Below are 21422 nucleotides of genomic sequence, written 5' to 3' on the forward strand. Positions count from 1 at the left end.
TTTAATATCATTCCCTCAAGTGAGCAGTCTGGCTTTATTTCCTGGAGTATGGACTGGTTTGATCTTCTTGCAGTCCAAGGCACTCTCAGAATTTTCCTCCAGCACATTATGCACACTAGCCAATGCAAAAACTGCTCAGGGATCTTAGGGTGCAATCCTATGCATGGTTAGACAGAAAAAAAGTCCTAAATTCCCAGCATCCCCCAGCCAGGCTAAACATGCATAGGGTTGTGCCCTTAACTGAAGAAGTGTTTCTGATGAGGATCATAGTATACGTTCCCTTTATTGAAAGGAAAAGGAAACAGAAAAATCCCTCTCTCCCTTCCGTTCTTTTCATGAAATATCTCTCAGGATACATTATGGAGTGAGTCTCTATAAATAGCACTGCTGTCTTGAAATGTGCAAAACCTTATACTGATCTGAAGGTGCTTGGGTCTGGGATGTGTTTATTTTTATTACTGTTATTATTGTTTAAATTCATTACATTTCTGTACCACCCAACAGCCAAATCTCTGGGCCATTCACAAAAATTAAAACCCTGAAATACATGATAAAACGTAATATAAAACCTTTAAAAGTTCAAAACAAAATAAAATCAGAGTAGAAAAACAAGGAAAGATCTGAAAACCCAACACATATATAAAACCAAACCCGAAGAACTAAACTGGCCCACCTGCACTGGCTGCCTTTATGATTCCAAGTCCAATTTAGATGCTGGTTTTAACCTATAAAGCTTTACATGGCTCAGGACTGCAATACCTGACAGAGCACCTCTCCCAACCTGAACCTACCCAGACGCTACATCTGAGGCCTTCCTCTGAGTACTTCCTCTGAGTGAGGCTCAGAAGGTGGCAATAAGGGAGAGGGCCTTCTCGGTGGTGGCCCCGATTACGGAACAATCTCCCCACTGAAGCCTGCCTGGTGCCAATACTGTCACCTTTTCTGCACCAGCCAGGGTAAGACTGTCCTCTGCTCCCAGGCATTTAGTGGGATATGATGAGGCCTTTATGTCAGTTATTTCCTATCAGGTTCAGCATTTTATGGTAACTGTTTTAGCTGTTTAACTTTTTTCAAATTTTGTAGGTTAGAGACTTTATATTGTGTTTTTATTATCTTGTATTGTGATGTGCAGTTTTGGTGAACCACCCAGAAAATGGTGTCTATTGGGCAGTATAGAAATGAAGATGATGATGATGACGACGACGACTGTAATAATAAACTGAGGATCGGGGCAATACGACAGTGGAACCCATGACCTAGGGAGGTGGTGGGCTCTCCCTCACTGGAGGCATTCAAGGCGAGGCTGGACAGCCATCTGTCAGGGATGCTCTGACTTGGACTCCTGCATTGAGCAGGGGTTGGACTCGATGGTCTCATAGGCCCCTTCCAACCCTACTATTCTATGACTCTACGATAACTAAGCCCTACACACTGAGACATTTGACCTTGTCTGATCTCAGAAGCTAAGCAGAGTCAGCCCTGGCTAGTACTTGGACGGGAGACTGCCTGGGAATCAGGCTTCCTGCGTTGAGCAGGGGGTTGGACTCGATGGCCTTGTAGGCCCCTTCCAACCCTACTCTTCTATGATACCGCCCCCCCAAAAATGGTTGCTGTTTATTCGGTCAGTCGCCTCCGACTCTTCGTGACTTCATGGACCAGCCCACGACAGAGCTTCCTGTCGGCCGTCGCCACCCCCAGCTCCCCCAAGGTCGAGTCCGTCACCTCCAGAATATCATCCATCCGTCTTGCCCTTGGTCGGTCCCTCTTCCTTTGGCCTTCCACTTTCTCTAGCATCAGCATCTTCTCCGGGGTATCCTGTCTTCTCATGATGTGGCCAAAGTACTTCAGTTTTGCCTTTAATATCCTTCCCTCAAGTGAGCAGTCTGGCTTTATTTCCTGGAGCATGGACTGGTTTGATCTTCTTGCAGTCCAAGGCACTCTCAGAATTTTCTTTCAGCACCACAGTTCAAAAGCATCGATCTTCCTTCGCTCAGCCTTCCTTATGGTCCAGCTCTCGCAGCCATAGGTGACTACGGGGAATACCACTGCTTGAACTACGCGGACCTTTGTTGCCAGTGCGATGTCTCTGCTCTTAGCTATTTTATCAAGATACCAAAGAAGGTACCACGTGGCATAACAGTGTTCCAGTGTTTACTCTAGACATCTGTTCTGAGATTGGAACCCGGAAACCTTCTATATAGAGAGGCAGTGAGACGCCTCTTCATTTTTTCATATCTCTGCAGCTTAGCCTCGATTTGGAGGAAGGGCGGGTGGCGCGGGAGAAGACGACGACGCGGCGGACATAGGAGGCGGGGCCAAGGGACGTCCCCGGGCCTGCCTCTGTGCGCCTGCTCGTGCGTCGGCGCGCCGTCGCCATAGTAACGGGGAGAAGCCGTTGGAAGGAAGCGTTGAGTGGGGCGCGAGGCGGCCTTGGGGCGAAGAAGGGACGTTGAGGGGGGCAACGAGGCTGTGGGTGTTAAGTGGTGACATCCTGGGAGGAGGGGGGCGCTGGAGCTTGCTTGGAAGCCCCGCTTAGTTGGGGGGCATCAGGCTGGGGCTGCTCGTCGCGGGAAGGAAATAAGCTCTGCACATGCCCAGAGGCACCTTTCCACTACTTTCCGTGGCCTAAGCCGTTTTAGTCCCTTGCAGCAAAAGCAACCACGGTGGTCTTGTCGCACCTTAAAAACCAGCAGATTAACAGAGCAGTCACTGCCTGTTTACTTAAAAGCAAGCCCCAGCAGAGAGAGCTTCGGCTATTGGGCGGTATAGAAATGAAATGAAATAAATAAATATTGTTGCTATTACTCACGTATAAAAGTGCCTAAAAATTTCTAAGCGCTCCACAGAGATTATCTAAGACAGTCCCTGCTCAAATAGACACGATACAACAGGAAAGGGGAGGGGAAAGGGAAGCAAGCACATTTAGGTATCAGTTCGTGAAGTTACGTAACTTCGATGGGGCCCTTCTGGGTAAACAGGTTGTACTGCAAATTTCTTGTTCTCTCTTTCAGTAGGAGCACGTCAGAATGCGTCCACCCAATGAGGAATCCACATCAGGCGAGGCTGTTGCTGAGGTTGGGAATGACCAAGAGATGAAAGACTGTGGACAGGCAGATGCTCCCTCCAACACTGAGGACAACGTAATAAAAGCAGGTAGTTGTTGCCTGGAAAGGTGGCATATACATGTGAGCTTTGAACATGAAGTAAGGGAGCAATCGTATGGCACCTAGACAGCGTCTGAGGGGCCATAGGATACTTCAGATTCCCCGATCTGAGATCGAAGACAGTGCCCCAGCCTCAGAGGGGGAAGTCGGAAATACAACCTGCTCTCCCCCGTAGCTGGCATGGAAAGAACTGCACCAGCTGGCCTCCAAGGTCAGGAAGTCAAACGGAGCATTTTGGTGGGCTGGGAGGCGTGGAGATTGGAGAGGCCAGGATATGAGTTGCCCTGAGTCTCTTCTACCCTCCTTCCCTCCTCTGTCAAAAAAGCCCATCTAGCAAAAAATGCAGGGTGGGAGGATGGGGAGGCAAAGATCACCTCCGCCACTCCTCCCACCCTTCATAGGATGATTGTAAGCCTCCAAGTTCAGGGGCTTACGATCATCAAGAGCACAGTCAATAGGATTGGGCTCCAATTTTGCTGGAACATGTCCACTAAAATGAGTGTTTACTCCTTGCTACTGTTATATCACATCTTGAGATCTTGTCACCTTCAAGCTCCCAAGCCACCAATGTACTAGCACAGCGGTCCCCAACCTTTTTGGCACCAGGGATTGGTTTTGTGGAAGACCATTTTTCTATGGACCGGGGGGGATGGTTTTGCTGGCGGACTTCCTGCCGCTGGGACACAAATGGCATCTGCGTAGCAGATGCCATTTGCATCCCAGTGTCCGGAAGTCCGCCAGTGGCCGGAGCCGGCCGGCAGCTCCGCATACACGGAGCGGAGCCGGCCGGGGCCAGCGAGGATTCCGGGGGGGGGGGGGGGACAGATCGCCTCCTCCCCCCACGGACCCCCATGGACCCAAGGTAAGGGGGTTTCGCACACCCCTACACTCACCTCCTGCTGTACAGCCCAGTTCCTAACAGGCCACGGACTGGTAACGGTCCATGGCCCTGGGGTTGGGGACCCCTGTACTAGCAGAGGTACTAAAATGAATGACACCGAATGTCTCTTGGAATTCATTGGTTACTTCTAGAGACTACATTTCTCCATGGCAATTGGAATGCATTAAAGGAAGGGTGACTGGTTGCTTATGCAGTGGTGTTTAGGAATCATTCCCAGATAGCCAATGCATCTATTGGTTTTTGAGATGTTTTGCCTCCCAGCAAAAAGTTTGTTTGGAAGTTCATCTGAAATACCTCCCTTGGGAAATATCTGCCTTGGTTTGATCTCCTATCACTGCCCCACTGCCTGTCTCCCCCATACATGCTCTTTACTGTCTACTGCTAGTTGAACTTCACCTCAGCCTCCCTTCCTATTTCCTTTTTCAAGCCCAAGTCTTTTCTTCTACATAAAGCCTATCCCGATCACATAGAGCTTATCCAGACAAACTGTTTTAGTGGAATAAATGCTCAGTCATTACTTCTTTGCTGCTGGTGATCCAGGTGGCTTTCCTCAGTGTAGTACTGAGTGATCCTGGCATTTTTCTAGCATTTAAATCACAGAATCCTGTTCCTGAGAAAATGCTTTCTTCTCCTCAGCCAACATATATATTATCCTTTCAGTGCTGTGTCGACTGTGGTTGTGCAAGTACCAAGAGCACATGTAGATTAACTCCGATGACAAGTGCCATAACTCCATTCCCATCCCTGTGCTCTAATCATTTTAAGGGTTTTAAAAATTTAATTAGGCTGAGCGCTGCCTTTCTGTCCCTCTCAATCATAGGAGCACTCGTCTAATCCTTTAAAAATGTAACAGAACAAAATGTGACAAACGCCAGCAAAGTTACACATTCCTTGTTCCCCACTCCAACCACAAGAGTGCCCTGTCATTTTCCTTTGTGGGTGTTTTTGAAATAGTTCTTTGTGGGCTATACGCTCTCCATCAAGGGGGAGTCACATATGCAGATACACATTACATTGTGAATCCCTGTAGAAACTGATTCATTTGAGGGGATAATGGTAGATATCCCCATCTGTGGCCACTAGGAGCCTTTCTATATGAGGCATTTATTGCATGCTCATGATTTCTCACTGTAGTTTGCTGGAGCTCTGCATGACATCGTCATCCTCCAGGGCCTCGCCCATTCTCTTCAAGCATTTCTCCCGGGCGGGGGGATGATCAAGGAAAGTCTGGCATTATCTGGAAATGGCAGAATGAAACCCTAGTGTAGTTGTGCAGTTCTACTATGCCATAGTGCCACCTAGTGGTTGTTCAATGGAACATATAGCAAGGCAGAGAAAGAAACCCCTTTGGGAAAAAACGTGTAAAGGATCTGGTCTTAATCCCACAAAGAATCTGGAAGCAGAAGCCTTGGTAAAGCAATGGGCTAAAAGCCTCATGTAGAAAAGCCTTAGATGCATGCAGCAATATGAATCTAGAAGCCCCTTTCCGGAATGCCCATTTTTTTTTGTTGGAGATAGCATAATTCAACACTGTTTAATGTTTAATTATTCCCATCTCTAAATTCTAGAACTACAGCCTAAACTGCCAGAAGTAGAACAAGGGACAGAAAAGGGTATTAATAATAAGCAACTAAACTTGGAAATGCTTGGGAATGATTACAGCAATGGAGAACCAGGTAATTACATGGACAAATAAGTAAGTTTCAGAGCTATGAACTAACTTAGTACATTAAGTTTCCATTAGGGCCACATACTATTGCCACCTTTTTTATTGGCCTTGTTCCTGTGCCTTCAAGAGCAGTTTGCTATGCAGAAATTTAGCACATGCTTTTAAGAGCATAAGAACTGCTTTTCTGGATTGGATGAAAGATCCATTTAGTCCAGTGTTCTGACTCCAACAGTGGCAAGCTAGATAACTTGGAAGTTCAAAGGCAGGGTATGATGCAGCGGCCACCCCCTGCTATTTGTCCTCAGTTTCTAGCAGTATACACTTTGTGATCATGGGAGGCTTCGGATTTTTTTGGCATAGAGATAAGGGAGGGGAGGTAATGGCGGGGGGGTTTCCTGCTCAGTTTCTACATGTGAGGCTGCTGTAGAAGGCAAAAAACAGAATTTCCTAAACATTTCTTGGTCTTAAATTTATAGTCCTAATAGCTTAAAAAGGAGAGATTTCATTTTAAGAACCAAGTTCTCCATTTAATTCTGAATAGGCTATTCAGGTACACAGGCCTGGTGAGCTTTTAATAAGACGCTCCCACATCCTAAAATCAGCACATATTTATACCTTTTTGTGCAGAAATTACCTCATAGCTAACATTATCTACTATCCCATAAATTAGGGCTCAAAATCTTAATTATCTTATTGTTACTGAACATTCCTAAAAAAAATAGAACGTACCAAAAAAAAGGCTTACACATATACCTTTCAGGCTAGATAAGATCAATTCTGTGTCATACCTTTAAAAAGATAACTCCTTACTCAAACTTTGCCTACTTAATCTAAGTCTAATTTTTTTCTATGCATCTGTATATTATGATTTTTGGTGTGTATACCTTACACATTTTTTTTACTCATTAATTGATAAGCAAAAACTTCAAGTACATGTTGACCTGGAATAATACAGTCTCACATCTGTTCATTATGCAAATAACCTTGGGCTTTAACTCAGGGCTTAACTCAGCATCCAGGTCATCTTGACAACTATTTTTTTATACCAGCTACCCAGAATTCATTGTGAACCTGCTTGTGTTTGTGTGTTTTCCCTTTAATATAATGATTGCTTTTTACTTATTTACATTTCAAAATTCTTAGCTATTTATCATTAATATTTGGCATTTGCATTTCATATAAGAGAGTGGGTTAGCAATTTCTCAGTAGCCTTACCTGCAAGTCCAATAAAGCAAAATCAACTATTTCCTAAAATTCCAGGAGAACTTTTCCTCCAAGGAAGGATGGCATGTATTTATCAGTTACACTGCAGTTGTATACCAGATGTCATATAACAATTGGCTTATGCACTGGATTCCAGACTGAATTTAAGTTTCTGTTGTTAAACTGAATTTCTTGGATCCCTAAGAATCCAAATGTTTAATTTTCATATATGATGCTCAAGCACCACAGAAGAGAGACAACTCTGTGACTGACAGACATCAACAGAATGAGAAGAATGCAAGTGGTAATGATATGCCAGCGAGTGACTCATCCTGCAAAAAGTCAGAATTAAACCGAGGTGGTATGAGGTAATTTACTTTCTATTAATACTCTTTTAACAGACAAAACAATATTATTATAAAACTAGAATTGCCATTCTCTTAACCACAGTTGAGAGATCAAAAATAGACTCTCCCCCCATGTGAGTTCTCCAGTCTTTCCTTTGCTGGAGGGTTGATCCAGATGTATTCCTACTTAAAGTAGACCCATTGAAATCAGTGGGACTTAAATTAGTCATGACTTGTATAAAACCCATTAATTTCAATTGCTGTACTCTGAGTAGGACAAAATCTGTTAACCGTGGTGTAGTGTTATGTCTGCTCCCTGGAAAAGACCCTGATGCTGGGAAAGATGGAAGGCAAAAGGAGAAGGGGGTGGCAGAGGATGAGATGGCTGGATAGCATCACCGATGCAATGAATATGAATTTGAGCACGCTCCGGGAGAGAGCGGAGGACAGGAAGGCTTGGCGTGCTATGGTCCGTGGGGTCACAAAGAGTCGGACACGACTGAACGACTGAACAACAACAAGTGTTGTCTACACTGGCCCTGACCATGGTCAACCTAGGTTAACTTTTAACCAAAGGTTGAAGCTAGATCAGTGTCTGGTAACCAGTTCTTGAATGGTCCTAGGACTAGATGGAACTTGTGGAGTATGTGCTTTATAACTAAGGTCTTTTTCAGAGACTCACACTTGTTAATGTTTTAGGATGACCAAAAAGCTACTGAGGGACCTCTGCAAACAGCATAAATTATATATGACCCCATGTTTGAACGACACCCTCTATCTCCATTACAAAGGTAAGGGCCAATTGCTGCAAGTTATAATTCAGCTAAGTCAATGGACATTTACAAAAAACCCATGAGAGTGTAGAAATGTAATTTGTTGAAATAGCGTACAGAATGGATCTGGGTTGGTGTATATAAATATATGAATAAATGTTTCAGAATCAAGTACCTTGAAATGTGCTGCAGGAGGTTGCAGTTGCTGCACCTCTCACCCCATTCCTCCACCTTCCCCACATGCTGTGAGACAAAACTAGGATCCTGCTGTCCCCAATGTGGGGGGGAAAGGGTGAGTCCGGGTGCAATCCTATGCATGTTTGGAGAGAGAAAAGGCCTACAGTTCCCAGCATGCCCCAGCCAGCACAGCTGGCTAGGGAAAGCTGGGAGTTAATGAAAGAATATTAGGGTTGGAAGGGGTCTACAAGGCCATCGAGTCCAACCCCCTGTTCAGTGCATGGAATCTTAGTCAAAGCATCCCTGACAGATGGCTGTCCAGCTTCATCTTGAATGCCTCCATTGTGGGCATTCAAGAGCAATTCTCAACTGCTCTTTCAAAGCTGGAGTAGTTCAGTATTTTCTGAAGTATGATTTCATCTCATGTTCCACCTACTTTACCTATTAAGTTGTAAGCCTTTTTTCTCTAAACATGCATAGGGTTGTGCCTTAAGAGGACTAGTAAAGGAAAAGAGCAGGTGGAGTATCAACTGCAGCCTTTCTCCATGCCTTGGTGCATTTAAAGCGGGGGTGGACCAAAGTACCCTCCAGATATTTTGGCCCACAACTCCCATCAGCTCTAACCAGCATAGCCAATAGTAAGGATGATGGGATTTGTGGGCCAAAACATCTAGAGGGCCACAAGTTGCCCAGACCTGATACAAAGGTATATGTACTCCTTCTGGGTAAGGCCCTGGCAAGCCTAGCTGCCATCTGTTATTGCTCTTAGACATTCTTCTGTCTTTAAAAATGGTTGCATCATGTACAACTTGATATTTCTTTCTGTTTACCCACATTAAAACTTTTGTTAGGCACCAAAGAGTTTTGCCTGAACGTTGGTAGGAGTACAGTAGTCTCTGTTTAACGCTCTCTGGCCCTAACGAGATGCACCAATGATAGGTCATGCATTAGAAGGTATCTTGTGACGCACCGAGGTAAAAGGGAGTGTGGAGGAGCAGCAGTCAAGGGGGGAGTTCCAAACTCTTCCCTCACCTGCCCCGTTTGCCCCCCAAGTTACCTCCCAACCAACCAGGCTCCAAAAGCAGAAATAATCCCAGCCAGGAGAAATCTGGCTGCTGGAGGAGAATTGTGGTAGGGAGAGAAGGGGTTCAGCACCCTCATGTCTACCAGTCCTCCATTTTAAAATCACACCCCACTCTCATTTTACAGTACAACACAACCCCATTCTAAGATATGGGTCATGCTTCCATTATGTTTACTGAGGGCCCCTCTCTGAATCCACTCCTCAATTTTTCTCCCTGTAGGATTTGATCGACTGGAGAACCTGGAAGAATACACAGGATTGAAATGCCTGTGGCTGGAATGCAATGGCCTGACAAAGATTGAGAACCTGACTGCACAGACAGACTTGCGTTGCCTTTATCTGCAGCTCAATTTGATTCATAAAATTGAGAACCTTGAACCTTTGAAAAAGCTAGACTCTCTCAACCTCAGCAACAACTACGTCAAGACCATTGAAAACCTCTGTAAGAATCTCCACCCTCACTGAAATACGATCTTTCATCTAAATGCTTCATGATTTCATGTTGTTATTGTCAGCCATGTGTAGCGGCGCCTCTGTGTTACAATACAGAGCAAGACATTTCCATCGCAATTTCTGGATGGCCTCTGTAGGCCTTCTGAATCGATATTGGACGGATAATTTGGTCTACAAGGATCAGAGAGGATAATTTAGTCTCCTCACCAGCACTAAGGCTGAGCTAATCTCTACAGCCATATGCTTTTAAGTGTCCAAGAAAAGCAATGCTGGAGAACCTTTCTTTATGCAAACTATTCTGTTTCACTGACACCTAATCTATATTCCCCTTCCTGAAATTTAAACCCATTGTCTCTTGCACTGTTGTTAACAGGCATAACCTCTATACTTGCATTTCTAACAAGTGTTTCATATTTCAGCTTTATAGTCATGCAGCCTGCATTTAAAGAGAAATGTCTTTGCTGCTGTAATCACTATCAAGTATTAAAATGTGAAGATAGCCACACAGATATTCTTAAGCTGCAATATTTTCTTTTTTGCATTTTAATCTTGAATATCCACAATCAGAATCCTAAATTTGTTGAGAACCTTGCTCACATGCCTGAAATTGGCAACCCTGACTTGGCTCTCACTGGTCCTCATAGTATAATCTTATTGTCCTGCTATGACATGAGTGGAAGTCCTGAAGAAATGTAGGATTGCAGTGTGTCACAAGGACCATAGGACTATAATATTAGGACCTGTTAGAGCCCAGTGAGAGTTGCCATTTGATGATTTTGCAAAGAAGATTGTCTGAATTTATTTTCTCTAACTATCATTATTCTTCAACAGCTTGTTTGAAAGATCTGCACACTCTGCAGATTGCTCACAATATGTTACAAACAGTCGAAGACATACAGCACTTACAGGAATGCCCAAGTATTAGTGTTCTTGATCTCTCTCACAACAGGCTAGATGATCCAAATATTTTAGATGTCCTGGAGACCATGCCTGATTTGGTAAGCAGAATATAGCTCTGAGGTTATATCATCTGATCCACTATTCCTTAGGCATACAGTGACCCTCTTCCATTCTTAACTTATTGCACAGGGGGAGGACTTGCGCTGTATCTGGTACCTCAGGGAAAGAAAGTACTACAACACTCTAGCATGATCAAAGAACAGAATCCCAGATGGGGCTTATGCAGATATGAGCACATTTGTGGGGTGAATCAAACAGACTTAATGGGGCCACACAGGGCAGATAGTAGATTTAGATCCTTGCCTAGATTTAGATCCTTGCTCAGAGCCTGAGTGCACCCTTTCACTTGCTTCCATATGAGGGAATGGATGCCATCCATGTCTGTGGGGAAAACTGCCCTTTAACAGCAACAGCAAACCTTGTCCTCTCTCTCTCTGACACATGGTAGACTATGTGTCACTTACAGGAATGCTCATTTACAGGGATCCTTTAGTGGGATGCAGCAAATCTTTATATGTAGAGTGAACAGAAATATATCTGAGGTGTGTGTGTGTAAATATCTTTGCATCCCCTGCCTCACCTTTTGGCAGTTAAGTGGCAGCTCAAAAGTGTGCAAAAATGTAATCTGAGAAGATTCAAACTAAGGCCAAAATGTAGACCTTGTTTGTCCTTAGTGATGTTATCACATAGCCAGATCTAATTGGTGAAATAATGCTGTGATATCATTGCATTCCTTGGGTGATTCCTGATTGGTGAGGATCATTCAGTGAAGAAGCCCAGAGAGAAAAGTGACACCTGAACAGAAGGGGGAGGGGGGAATGATGCTGCAAACCACAGCAAAAAAGAAAAATAGATAACGGGTTCATGTATCCAAGAAACCTGCTTTTGCCTCAGAATTTTCTCTGTGTGAACATTAGGTAGGTTTCAATGAAGGGACAGAGAGGATTCTTCCCCTGCATTTGCAATGTAAAAGCTCTCCCTCCACAAACATACCCATCCTGCTGAACAGGACACACAACATAGTGATATTCATTTTGCTTGTATATAAATAGTAAATCTCTGTAGTGGTCAATCCAGTCCTGCCTTTCATCCGCTCCCATGGAGAAAACTCACATTCTGTGACTGAGCTATCAGTCATAGGACAGGAGCACATAGTGTAATTTGACTTGCTCTTGTAGTATCTGAATTATTGTCAATAGTTATTGACAATGCTTATTGTTAGCATTTACAGACACAGGGAATTACATAGGGAACACTAGGAGTTGTAGGACTTTATATGGGGTTTATATGGGGAATGCTAGGAGTTGTAGGACTTTTTTCTGTTTAAACGTGCATAGGATTGCGCCCTAAATATTTAATCTACTGATTATATGGTAATTCATATTATCTATAAATGTCTAAATATTCTGTCTGAATATGCATAGGATTTCACCCCTCATTCACTAATCAGAGAGTGAAATTTAGCATCTGCCTGATGAATGGGGCTGAGAACAACCAACACGGTTAGACATTTGAAGGGAAATCACTATTCTGGACAGCAGATGAAAAAGAGATGATCTTTCCTTTAACTTGTTTTTTAAATTGTAATTTATCTCAAAGTGTAGAAATTCTTGCCCTCCATCAGGTTCCTCAAAAAGACTTGAGCCATCAACGTATGTGGCATATCATAGAGTAACATAAGCAAAAGAAATCAGGTTCCTCCTCCAAGGAGCTAACAATCTTATGTTTCTAGAAACTTTCTTTCTTTGGATATTACTACTATTATTATTTATGTATAATATCACCATCTATGTATGTGGCACTTTTCAAAAAATGAGAAAACAAGTCCCTGTCTCATGGGGCTTACAGTCTGGAAAATCTCACAAAGGAGCCAACAGAGGCAGAGGTAAGGAGGGGGAGCATGGCCAATTATTTTCCATACAGTAAGGTATTGGGGATTAAAGGATTGACATTACTCCACTGTTTCCTCTGAAAATAAGATTTTATTAATGTATTTACCTTTAGTTTTACCTTGGATTCACATAACATACAAACATGATTCCTACTATCTTCGTTTTACATCAAAATTATTTTGCTCTTTTGTTTGCAGCGTGTATTGAACTTAATGGGAAATGAAGTAATTAAGAAAATTGCTAACTATAGGAGGACACTTACCATCCGATTGAAACATCTGACATATTTGGATGACAGGCCAGTTTTTCCAAAGGACAGGTAAAATAGGGATAGAGAGGGGAAAGAGCTGTCCTTTCTTGGCCAGTCTAATAGAATATTAATAATCTCATCATTTCTGGCTAATTTATCTGTAAAATGGGAATATTGACAACTAACCTGGTGGAATTGTTACACGATTAAAACAAAGATAAAAAAACAGAATGGTCTGCAAAGCACTAAAACGCTGATCCTAAACAAATAGGGCCAGTTTATACATGTGACAGCCCCCAAGCAATCACCTCAGGAGAGTGAGCTTATGGTTAGACTTCCATAGAGGCACTGTTTACATCCACTGAGGTAGCTTATCCTGAAATCTTGTAGCATTTTTACCCACCCACATGGAGGCACTGTTCACGCCAATAGCACTTCCCTGCAAGTCTAGCCAGATGGCAAGCCCAACAGCAGCTCTGCATGCTCTCAGATATGAAAGCAGTCAAATGTATGAACCAGCCCACTATGTGGAAATAAGTTCCACAAAAATCAGGGGAACATGGTTCCAAGCGTCTGATGGAAATGTTTCCTGTTCTCATCAGAGCCTGTGCAGAAGCCTGGGCTACAGGTGGCCGTGAAGCTGAAAAAAATGAAAGGGAAACATGGGACTCCAAAGAAAGAAAGAAGATTCAAGAAAGTTTTGATGCTCTTGCTGCAGTCCGGCAAAGAGCTGAAGAAAAGAGAAGACAGTGGGAAATGGAAGGAAGAGCTGGAACATTAACTGGCCAACAAGAAGGTTTGTGGTTAAGCATTTGAGCAATAGTACTGTGCCACAATGCCAATTCAGAACGTAACTAAGTAAAGCTTTGGTGATTTAAGTTTTAAAAAAAGTTATTAACATTTCTTGTCTACCTTGTTCTAACATCTAGCAAGTTATCAGTTAATAAACCAAAAACAGTACCAATAATGCAATCATACATTACTATAGTGTTGTTGCTAGTTTGGGTTCTTTGTGTTTTTGTCTTCTGCTGCTCTTAGTTTGTTATAATCATGTTTTAATGACTGATTATTGTTTTTATGCTTTTTATATTCTGTACGCTGCTTTGAGCAACTCCATTTTTGGAGGAGAAAAGCAGGATATAAATTTCTTAATAATCACAATAAAACAGAACAGTGTAAAACTAAAAATGAGAACATTCTAAATACCTTCCAAAAAAGGAAAATCATCACAACCTTTTGGAAAGAAACTAATTATTAGATCAAATAAACCTCCAGGGGGAGGGAGTTCCACAGCTGGGACACCACATCTTTGTAGCTGCCAACCTAAGCTCCAAAAGTGATGGCCTGCAGAATAGGGCATCCCTAGAAGTGCAAGGAAGCATATTTGGGACAGACACTCTGGGATACAAAAATGTGTGCAAATTTTCAAGATCTCCAAGTCTCTTCATAAGACAAGATGTTAGAAAAAACAGAGGCAAGGAGAAAAAAAACTCTGACTTGATGTTGAAGTCATGGTGTGTACATGATCACAGTCTTGAGATGGAATGAGCAACAGCTGGATTTTATACTTAAAAGGGGGAGGTCAACATTTTCCAGCTTCCTTGCTTTTAGCAGTCCTAGGGGCAGCTCCAGGTGCAAACCAAAACCATTGCATCACCTGCAAGAGCCTCACTTGAATGTCCGCAGATCCTTCCTCCCCAATTCCATCTCAAGACTGTGATCATGCAGACACAGTGACTTCAACAATAAGTCGGCTCTTTTCCCTCCCTCTCCTCCAACCTGCTTTTTGTAACACCTTGCCTGATTAAGAGATCTGGAGAACTGCCCAGTTTTTAGCACACCATTTGTTTCCTTTCAGTAGGCATAATAAAGGTATTACACAAATACGAATGTTGGACTTCTTACGGCCAGCATGGCCACCTTTGCTTCTTTTTGAAAAACTGTTGTCTGTTTCCAGCTTGCTTTGAGGAATATTTTAACCTCTGCTTTGCATTAACTGTATATTGTGCCATAGTAGCCCAACTTACTATAGGAAATAAAGGGGAAGATCACCTTGGAGTGACTTTAAAAGCAGAAGTCTGGGCTCAGTTTGTTTGCAGATTTGGAATGAGAGATTGTTCCACCTTCTTGCTCAGGTTGGGGAAGCCAGGAGACAGTCTTTAAGAGCTTCCCTAACCTCAAAGCATGGATCAGGAGAGGTGACGCTTTCCCATTTTGTGTACTTTTCGATGAAATGGTGCTCAACATAAACAGAGGAATTAAAGCTACTTGCAGGTAATTGGCTTTTATTGGTCATTGGCCTGTTCTAGGGGAAATCCCATCTTCAAGCAACAACATTGTGACAGACAATACAGTACAGGCTTTTAATACTTTGGAAGAATTGGAAACAAAGCAAAAGATTGAGAAATTTGTGAAGGAAACCATGAATGCCCATGAGGAGGTTCTGTCTGCAACAGGAAGCTCAGGAGATCTGTTGGATAGACCAGAGAGTAGTCATCCAGATAATCGCCAACAGGGAGCACAAGAAACAGGCTTTGACATGTGTTCAAACTTGAGTCTTATTGAAGAAGGTAATGGCATCTGCAGACAAACGGAAGAGCAGTGGTGATTCTTTGCCAAACATAATCCTGGTTTTGCTAGAAGTGATGGCAAACTACAAGTTAACTCAACAAACGCAAGTTTGCCAAGGAAACTTAGGAGCAGCATTTGTATGGGAGAATGGGTGGGCATGGTGTATTCGTGAGCCTAACAGTACATTCCTAACAATACATCCACGCTTGTGGCAGGGTGCAAACAAGCTTCCATTTGGTAGCATTCCACATGTTTGCAGACTCCCTTCTACATAGTTGAATATAGCAGTGCAGCAAAACAGAGTGATACTTGATGACCCAAGAGGTGTCAAGACCAAGAATATCATACAGTATAGGCCTCTCATGTAATTGAATCTGGAGCTACTAAGCAGTTTGTTTCTTTCTTTAGAGATGCCAGTAGATAAGATGGCTACACCGGGGCCACTGCTTACTGAACCTGCTGACCCAACAGATATGGAACAAATTAAGCTGGATATACCAGAGAAGCTTTTCCTTGATGTATGTATTGGCTGAGGAGGGAGAGAGGCTGGGATGTGGCTTGGGTGAAGAATACCAGCATTAGGTTATATCACATTTCCACAAACTCTCTTAGTTTTTGAAAACCACTTTCTTCAGTTAACCCCAGAATAACTTCCATTTTTAGGAACTGCCTGATTTGGAAGATGTAGATATCAGCGAAGACTCACTAGGGGAGGAGATCTTCAGCAGAAAGGTGATTTTTTTAAAGTTATTTTCACAAAAGGTTGCTTTCCTGGTCCTAGGTTTATATAGTGAACTTGGGTATGTTCCTAACAGGACAATGGATTTTAAAATCTTATTTTATTTTATTTGTTTATGTCAGGAGCCTCTTGAGACATTTTGATATTGGCCTGCAGGTCACACTAAAGTTGCATATGTTCCACATATGCTTTGCAGATATTCCCCCCTGCCCTCCCTCAATATCTACCATACACATTTACACCTGCTTTTAGAAGGATTGTGTACATGAGAATCTGGGCATCTAATAGGCATAAGAAAAGCCATTCATGTTGGTTGCCAGCCTATAGCTGGTTGTGTACCTCCATCACTCTGGACAGAAAAATAAAAGTTTTTCCTTTGTTCCTGTCTGTTGTATCCTAGAGAAGGGGAGGGTGGCCAATTCTGACAAAGTGGCCTGATTCACACGATATGCCAGGCTCCCTGTGAGTTGCATGCCAAGCATCATTTTGAATATACAACCCCCGATCAGGGGGTTGCCGTGTCGTCTGAACCTGGCCACCATGGTTTATTTGAGGGTTAAACCCTCACATAATCCTACTACAAACTGTGGGTTATGCAAGGGTTGTTTCATTCTTGAATAACCCACGGTGGCTAGGTTCAGACGACACACAGCAACGCCCTGATAAGGGGCTGCGTATTCAGAATGGTGCCTGGCACACACCGCAGTTCATTGGGTGTTAAACAAGCCTAGGTGCGCCCAATGTGTCATGCAAACCAGGTCAGTGATAGGCAGGAACGTGCAATTAGGCTTGAAGTCTACTCCCTGCATTCCCCACCTACATTCTGGTGGTACAGTCTTGAAAAGATTTTACCACGTGCTTTATTGGCACGTTTGAATTGGCTGACTGTGCATGCCTATGCGTATATGTGCCTGATATACCCTGTATGTACAAGAGTGTTCATACAGCCACCGCACATGTGATGCTTTCAGGACAAAGGCTGGAGAAGCTTGAGCATATTGGCTTGCAGTCTGTTCTAAGCTACACCTTGTGCATGGGAGTAGATACATGCAACTTACTTTTGATATGCCACAACAAGCACTGAAATATAAATATTTTCCCTTAAGCCAAACAGGAGAAGAATGTGAAAAAAGGTCCTCTCCATTTTCTGCACACCATTTTCAACAGTAACAGTTTCTTCCTGTGCCTATTAACAGCTGCAGAACAGGCAAAATTGAACAATCCTGATTTTTCCTGGCTTACAGCATAATCCTCTGCATGTCTGTTCAGGAGTAAGTGGTGTTGAATTCAGTGGGACCTGCTCCAGCATAAGTGTGCATAGGATTCACACACACAGGATTTTCATAGAAGGCTAGATTGCAAGATCTGAAACTTTAAAAAAAACACACCAACAACCTAATTTTGTGGGGGCAGGAGAATATCTACACTGCATACAAACTGACTTAACAGTCGTTCCCTCTCTACAGGGTACTGGAGTTCTAGGAGGGGTGGAATCTCTAGTAAGGTGATCTGAGCACCATCACCAAACTACACTCCCCAGGATTATTTTGGGAAAGCCTTGGCAGTTAAACTGCTATCAGCATAATACAAGTTTGAATTGTAGGTATTCTGTGCTAGGCAAATCCAAACATCCTGGTTACTGTAGTTAAACTGTGTGTGTACTTCGGGAAGCAAAATGCCTTTGAATGATGCGAGGGCAGAGCATCAAGGCTACACTGATGAAAACACTTTCAAGCTGTTTATTTTGCCTTTATAGCAAATGTCTCCTCCAAAGATTGAAGTGATTGCTGAAGTAAGTGATGATGGAGACTACGTAGTTGGGGGAAACACAGCCACTTCTGGGAACATAGTAACAGAAGATATCCCAACCTCCATCTTCTCAAATGGGTGTAAGGCACCTGAAGTTGGTACAAAGGAAGCCCTAAGACCCATTGTGGCAGATCTTCTAGCCCAAGAAGAGGAAGTCTTGGAAACCAAAGTACACCCAGCAAAACCTCCGAGACCCTTGATCGAAGAGATTACTCTAGAACCTTTGGATTCATTGCTGAAGTCATCACCACACAATGAGGCAGATGAACTAAACCTTGATGTTGTGGGAAATTGAGATAGTGTTTCTCCTTGCCTAGGTAAATTCACACATAGAAGGCAAAGACCTGATACGGGATCCACCTGTTTGGTTTTTTAACAACATAAGGGCATAGCCTCGTCAGTTTGTGGGCACTACATCTTCACAACCCTGTTGCAATCCAAATATTATTAAAAGAAGTCAGTTGTAGTAGCTTCACCTCTTTCCAGGACTACACATTGAAATGTGGCTGACTCATAATCACAGTATATGAAAATCTGAAGCCTAACCATCTTCATTTTGGAAGTAAGTCTCACTGATTTCAGCGGCACGTACTTCATGTCATGTGTGCACTTCCAGTGAGGACCCAGTTTAGATAAGCTTGTGTGTTGAGGTGGGGGAGCGGGACTGCGCCCACCTGCTTGGTGCAACTTTCCCTGCTAAGAGCCAGTCAGACATCCATATGTGTACCTAGCCATTACATAGGACCTAGGCACGTAGAGTCCAGTGTATCTAGGCCAGAACCTCATAATGCTTATCCACATAAAATCACACAATGGCCACAAAGTCATGTACTGTATAGGCCCCATACAACATTAAGGCCAGTGGGTGGGTATTGGTGGGTCTGAAAAGGGAACAGGCATGTCCAGTGGATAGATGGGGGACACAATTCCCCATCTGCACTGGAGACTCAGTAGTGGATTCCAGATTCTGGGGATAAGAAATGGCCAAATTCAGGCTCTACAGCAGGGGAGACAACTTGTGGCCTTTCAAATGTTTTGGCCTACAACTGCCATCATCCCTAAGCCAGCACTGCCAATGGCTAAGGATCCATGAGAGTTGTAGGGCACAACATCTGGTGGGCCACAAGTTGCCCACCCTTGCTCTTCAAGACCTACTGAAGCTCTGAGAGCGTTAACTGATTCTAAAGCTTAACAGAGCCCTTGTATCCCAGCAGGCCCCACAACTGCCAAAGCCCTTCCCCTTAACCAAAGATACAGGGAAATTAAAGGCTCAGTGCAGTGACATGAAACCTGGTACTGCTGAAAAGCCTGTGCCCTTGCCTTCTCCCCTGAGAACCACTCAGGGAACAAACTGCCACGGGTGGTAGACAGTCCAGTTAAGACTGAACAATCTCAACCACCCTTCCTGCCTTTGGAGCAAGTTCTGGCCTGGTAACTGGTCCTCTTACTCACACAGGTATTTGGAGACAGTAGCTTCTCTTTCAAATGGTAACTAACTGAAATTTCACCTCTTAACAGGTAATAGCTCTAAGGCAGATACAGAGCAGCATGTGCCAGAAAAGAAGTGAAGAGAACAAGTATAAATTGGGCTGAGGAATGAATAAAGCACAGACCAAGATACCTGCAATCGATTGAGCTCAGTGTGATTTTGTAATGCTATCTCCACAGTAATGTTATTTGAAAAATTAGTTGCAAATGCTCTCTCAAATGGGACTTGCATGTCAACCAGCTCTGCTAGTGAAGCAGTTCAGTTTCCAGCAGCTGTGCATTTCCTTTAGAAGGTTACTGTGACCAAGAGCCGAACAGGTAGTCCCATGGTGTAAACATTTCATTTCTGCAAGTACTAAGCATAAAAAATTCTCACATGACATGCAGGTATGAAGGCACATTACTGTGAAGCCAGGTGACCAACCCTTAAAATATGTCAGTTTCTTGCATCTTTGCAGAAATATAGTTAATTTTAGCATAATCCATCCAAAGTGAAGCATATTTGAGTCTTTGTTTTCAGTGAGAGAATTGACCATGTGCTTAACTTTCGCCCACTAAAATCAAACGTGCTTCAATTTTGCTGGATCGTGCCCAAGGTCTGTAGCAAGTCACTGCATTTACTTTGCTTATTACATGTTTGTTTTAATTTGTAATTCAGCCCAAGTAAAGTTTTTTTTGTTCTCAGCTTCTTGCATCATCTGTTTGTTATTTTGCTTGTTATGGGGCATATTGAATCCTCATCCATCATCAGCTAGGTAGAGACGTCCACTATTTCAGCCTTTCATTCTCCAGGGTGGCATGAGAATTACTGGTCCCCCTCCAGCCTCATTTGCTCTGCAAGACCAGCAGGGAAATGGCTTCATAGAGCAGGAGCAGAGGCTTTCATCTGGTCCTTTTACAGCTACCATGCAACAGCCTTGCAGAGCCTTTGGGCAGAGTCCACTTTTCTCTTTACCCAGCTCTTCAAATGCTTTTATATGGACTGCCCAAAGCCCCAGCCCAGGAAAGCAGCTAGGAAGCTGCAGCCTCATGGCCAGGTTGCCAACGACTGATTACCCCACAAGTAATCATATCTGCATTCTGGGGCTCCTGGCCCTGCTCAGGCCACAATACCATTCCCAATGTATTATCTTGAAGATGGGATGTGTTGCAAGGAGGTATTTTGGGCCATAGGCCAGCTATGTTACATGAAAACAGGGCAGGGAACTATCTGGCTGCACATTGCCTGTAAACTATAATTTGGCAAATGCTTAATGGAAGACTTTATATCTCAGTTGTTTCTGCAGTGTGCATCTTTGCAGACCCCAAAAATATTATTTCTAGAAAAAGTATTATTTCTAGAAGGGTGTCCACCACCACCCTGATCTTACAGGTGTATATAATTGCAAAAGCATGCAAAGTGATGGCCTGGATGCTGCTAGAATGGCTTCTTGCACAAGGCAGGTGAAGCACGCACGCACACATCCATACAAGTGAATGTCTAAAGTGCTACACTTTTAGGGACAATGTTGATGGGGAATGGAATAATGTCAGCCCGCCATCCCCAACCTCGGTGGCCTAGCTCCTATCAAAATGGTGTAAACTACCTCAAAGGGTTCTTAAGATGAAAGTGGATAATACAGTCAGGGCCAGAAATATTGGAACAAGGATAACTGTTTTGGCTGTTGGCCTCTGTACACCACCACACTGAATTTGAAAGGAAACACACCCAGATGGGAGCGAAGTCAGGACTTCCAGCTGTAATTCAAGGGGTTTGACAAAAGTGGGGCACTAACCATTCAGGAAGGACAGCCAGTGGCATACACACACACACCCATCGTTGGTGGCTCATAAGGAATGGAATGAATGGCTGACAAGCAGCTGCATGGCCAGGTGTGGCCTGTTTCCTGGGTGCCCCATGACCAATCAAGCAGATAAAAGGCCTGGAGGTGGTTCTGCGTGT

At 43.5% G+C, this 21422-nt stretch overlaps 1 protein-coding gene across 7 annotated transcripts; it reads left to right on the forward strand.

Moving 5' to 3' along the window:
* Window positions 1–2268: 2268 nt before the first annotated feature.
* On the forward strand, window positions 2269–20167 carry DNAAF1 (dynein axonemal assembly factor 1). Of its 7 annotated transcripts, none has more exons than XM_084812050.1 (14): window positions 2269–2354; window positions 3012–3153; window positions 5634–5741; window positions 7179–7305; window positions 7984–8075; window positions 9539–9760; window positions 10603–10769; window positions 12821–12942; window positions 13476–13669; window positions 15183–15443; window positions 15853–15962; window positions 16108–16176; window positions 17940–18309; window positions 19511–20166. In XM_084812050.1, the coding sequence occupies exons 2-13, from the start codon at window positions 3027–3029 to the stop codon at window positions 18285–18287; spliced, it is 1947 nt and encodes a 648-aa protein (XP_084668176.1). In that variant the 5' UTR covers window positions 2269–2354; window positions 3012–3026; the 3' UTR covers window positions 18288–18309; window positions 19511–20166. The 7 variants fall into 7 exon arrangements, 6 of the variants coding, with proteins under 6 accessions (XP_084668176.1, XP_084668173.1, XP_084668174.1 ...); XM_084812047.1 differs by having other exon boundaries at window positions 2280–2354; window positions 3012–3156; XR_014784610.1 differs by lacking the exon at window positions 2269–2354 and adding an exon at window positions 2376–2469 and having other exon boundaries at window positions 17940–18554; window positions 19511–20163.
* The last annotated feature ends 1255 nt before the right edge of the window (window positions 20168–21422 follow it).

Source organism: Heloderma suspectum, chromosome 8 (assembly GCF_057233095.1).
Source record: "Heloderma suspectum isolate Gila_16-S chromosome 8, 16-S_ref, whole genome shotgun sequence".
NCBI classification, from domain to species: domain Eukaryota; kingdom Metazoa; phylum Chordata; class Lepidosauria; order Squamata; family Helodermatidae; genus Heloderma; species Heloderma suspectum.

Bases quoted from the DNA above. Each gene is read 5' to 3' on its own strand.
- DNAAF1 (XM_084812047.1), top strand. From the start codon at position 3,027: ATGCGTCCACCCAATGAGGAATCCACATCAGGCGAGGCTGTTGCTGAG. The intron at 13,670-15,182 runs GTTTGTGGTTAA...GGCCTGTTCTAG, and splicing joins ATTAACTGGCCAACAAGAAG to GGGAAATCCCATCTTCAAGC. The intron at 15,444-15,852 runs GTAATGGCATCT...TTCTTTCTTTAG, and splicing joins CTTGAGTCTTATTGAAGAAG to AGATGCCAGTAGATAAGATG.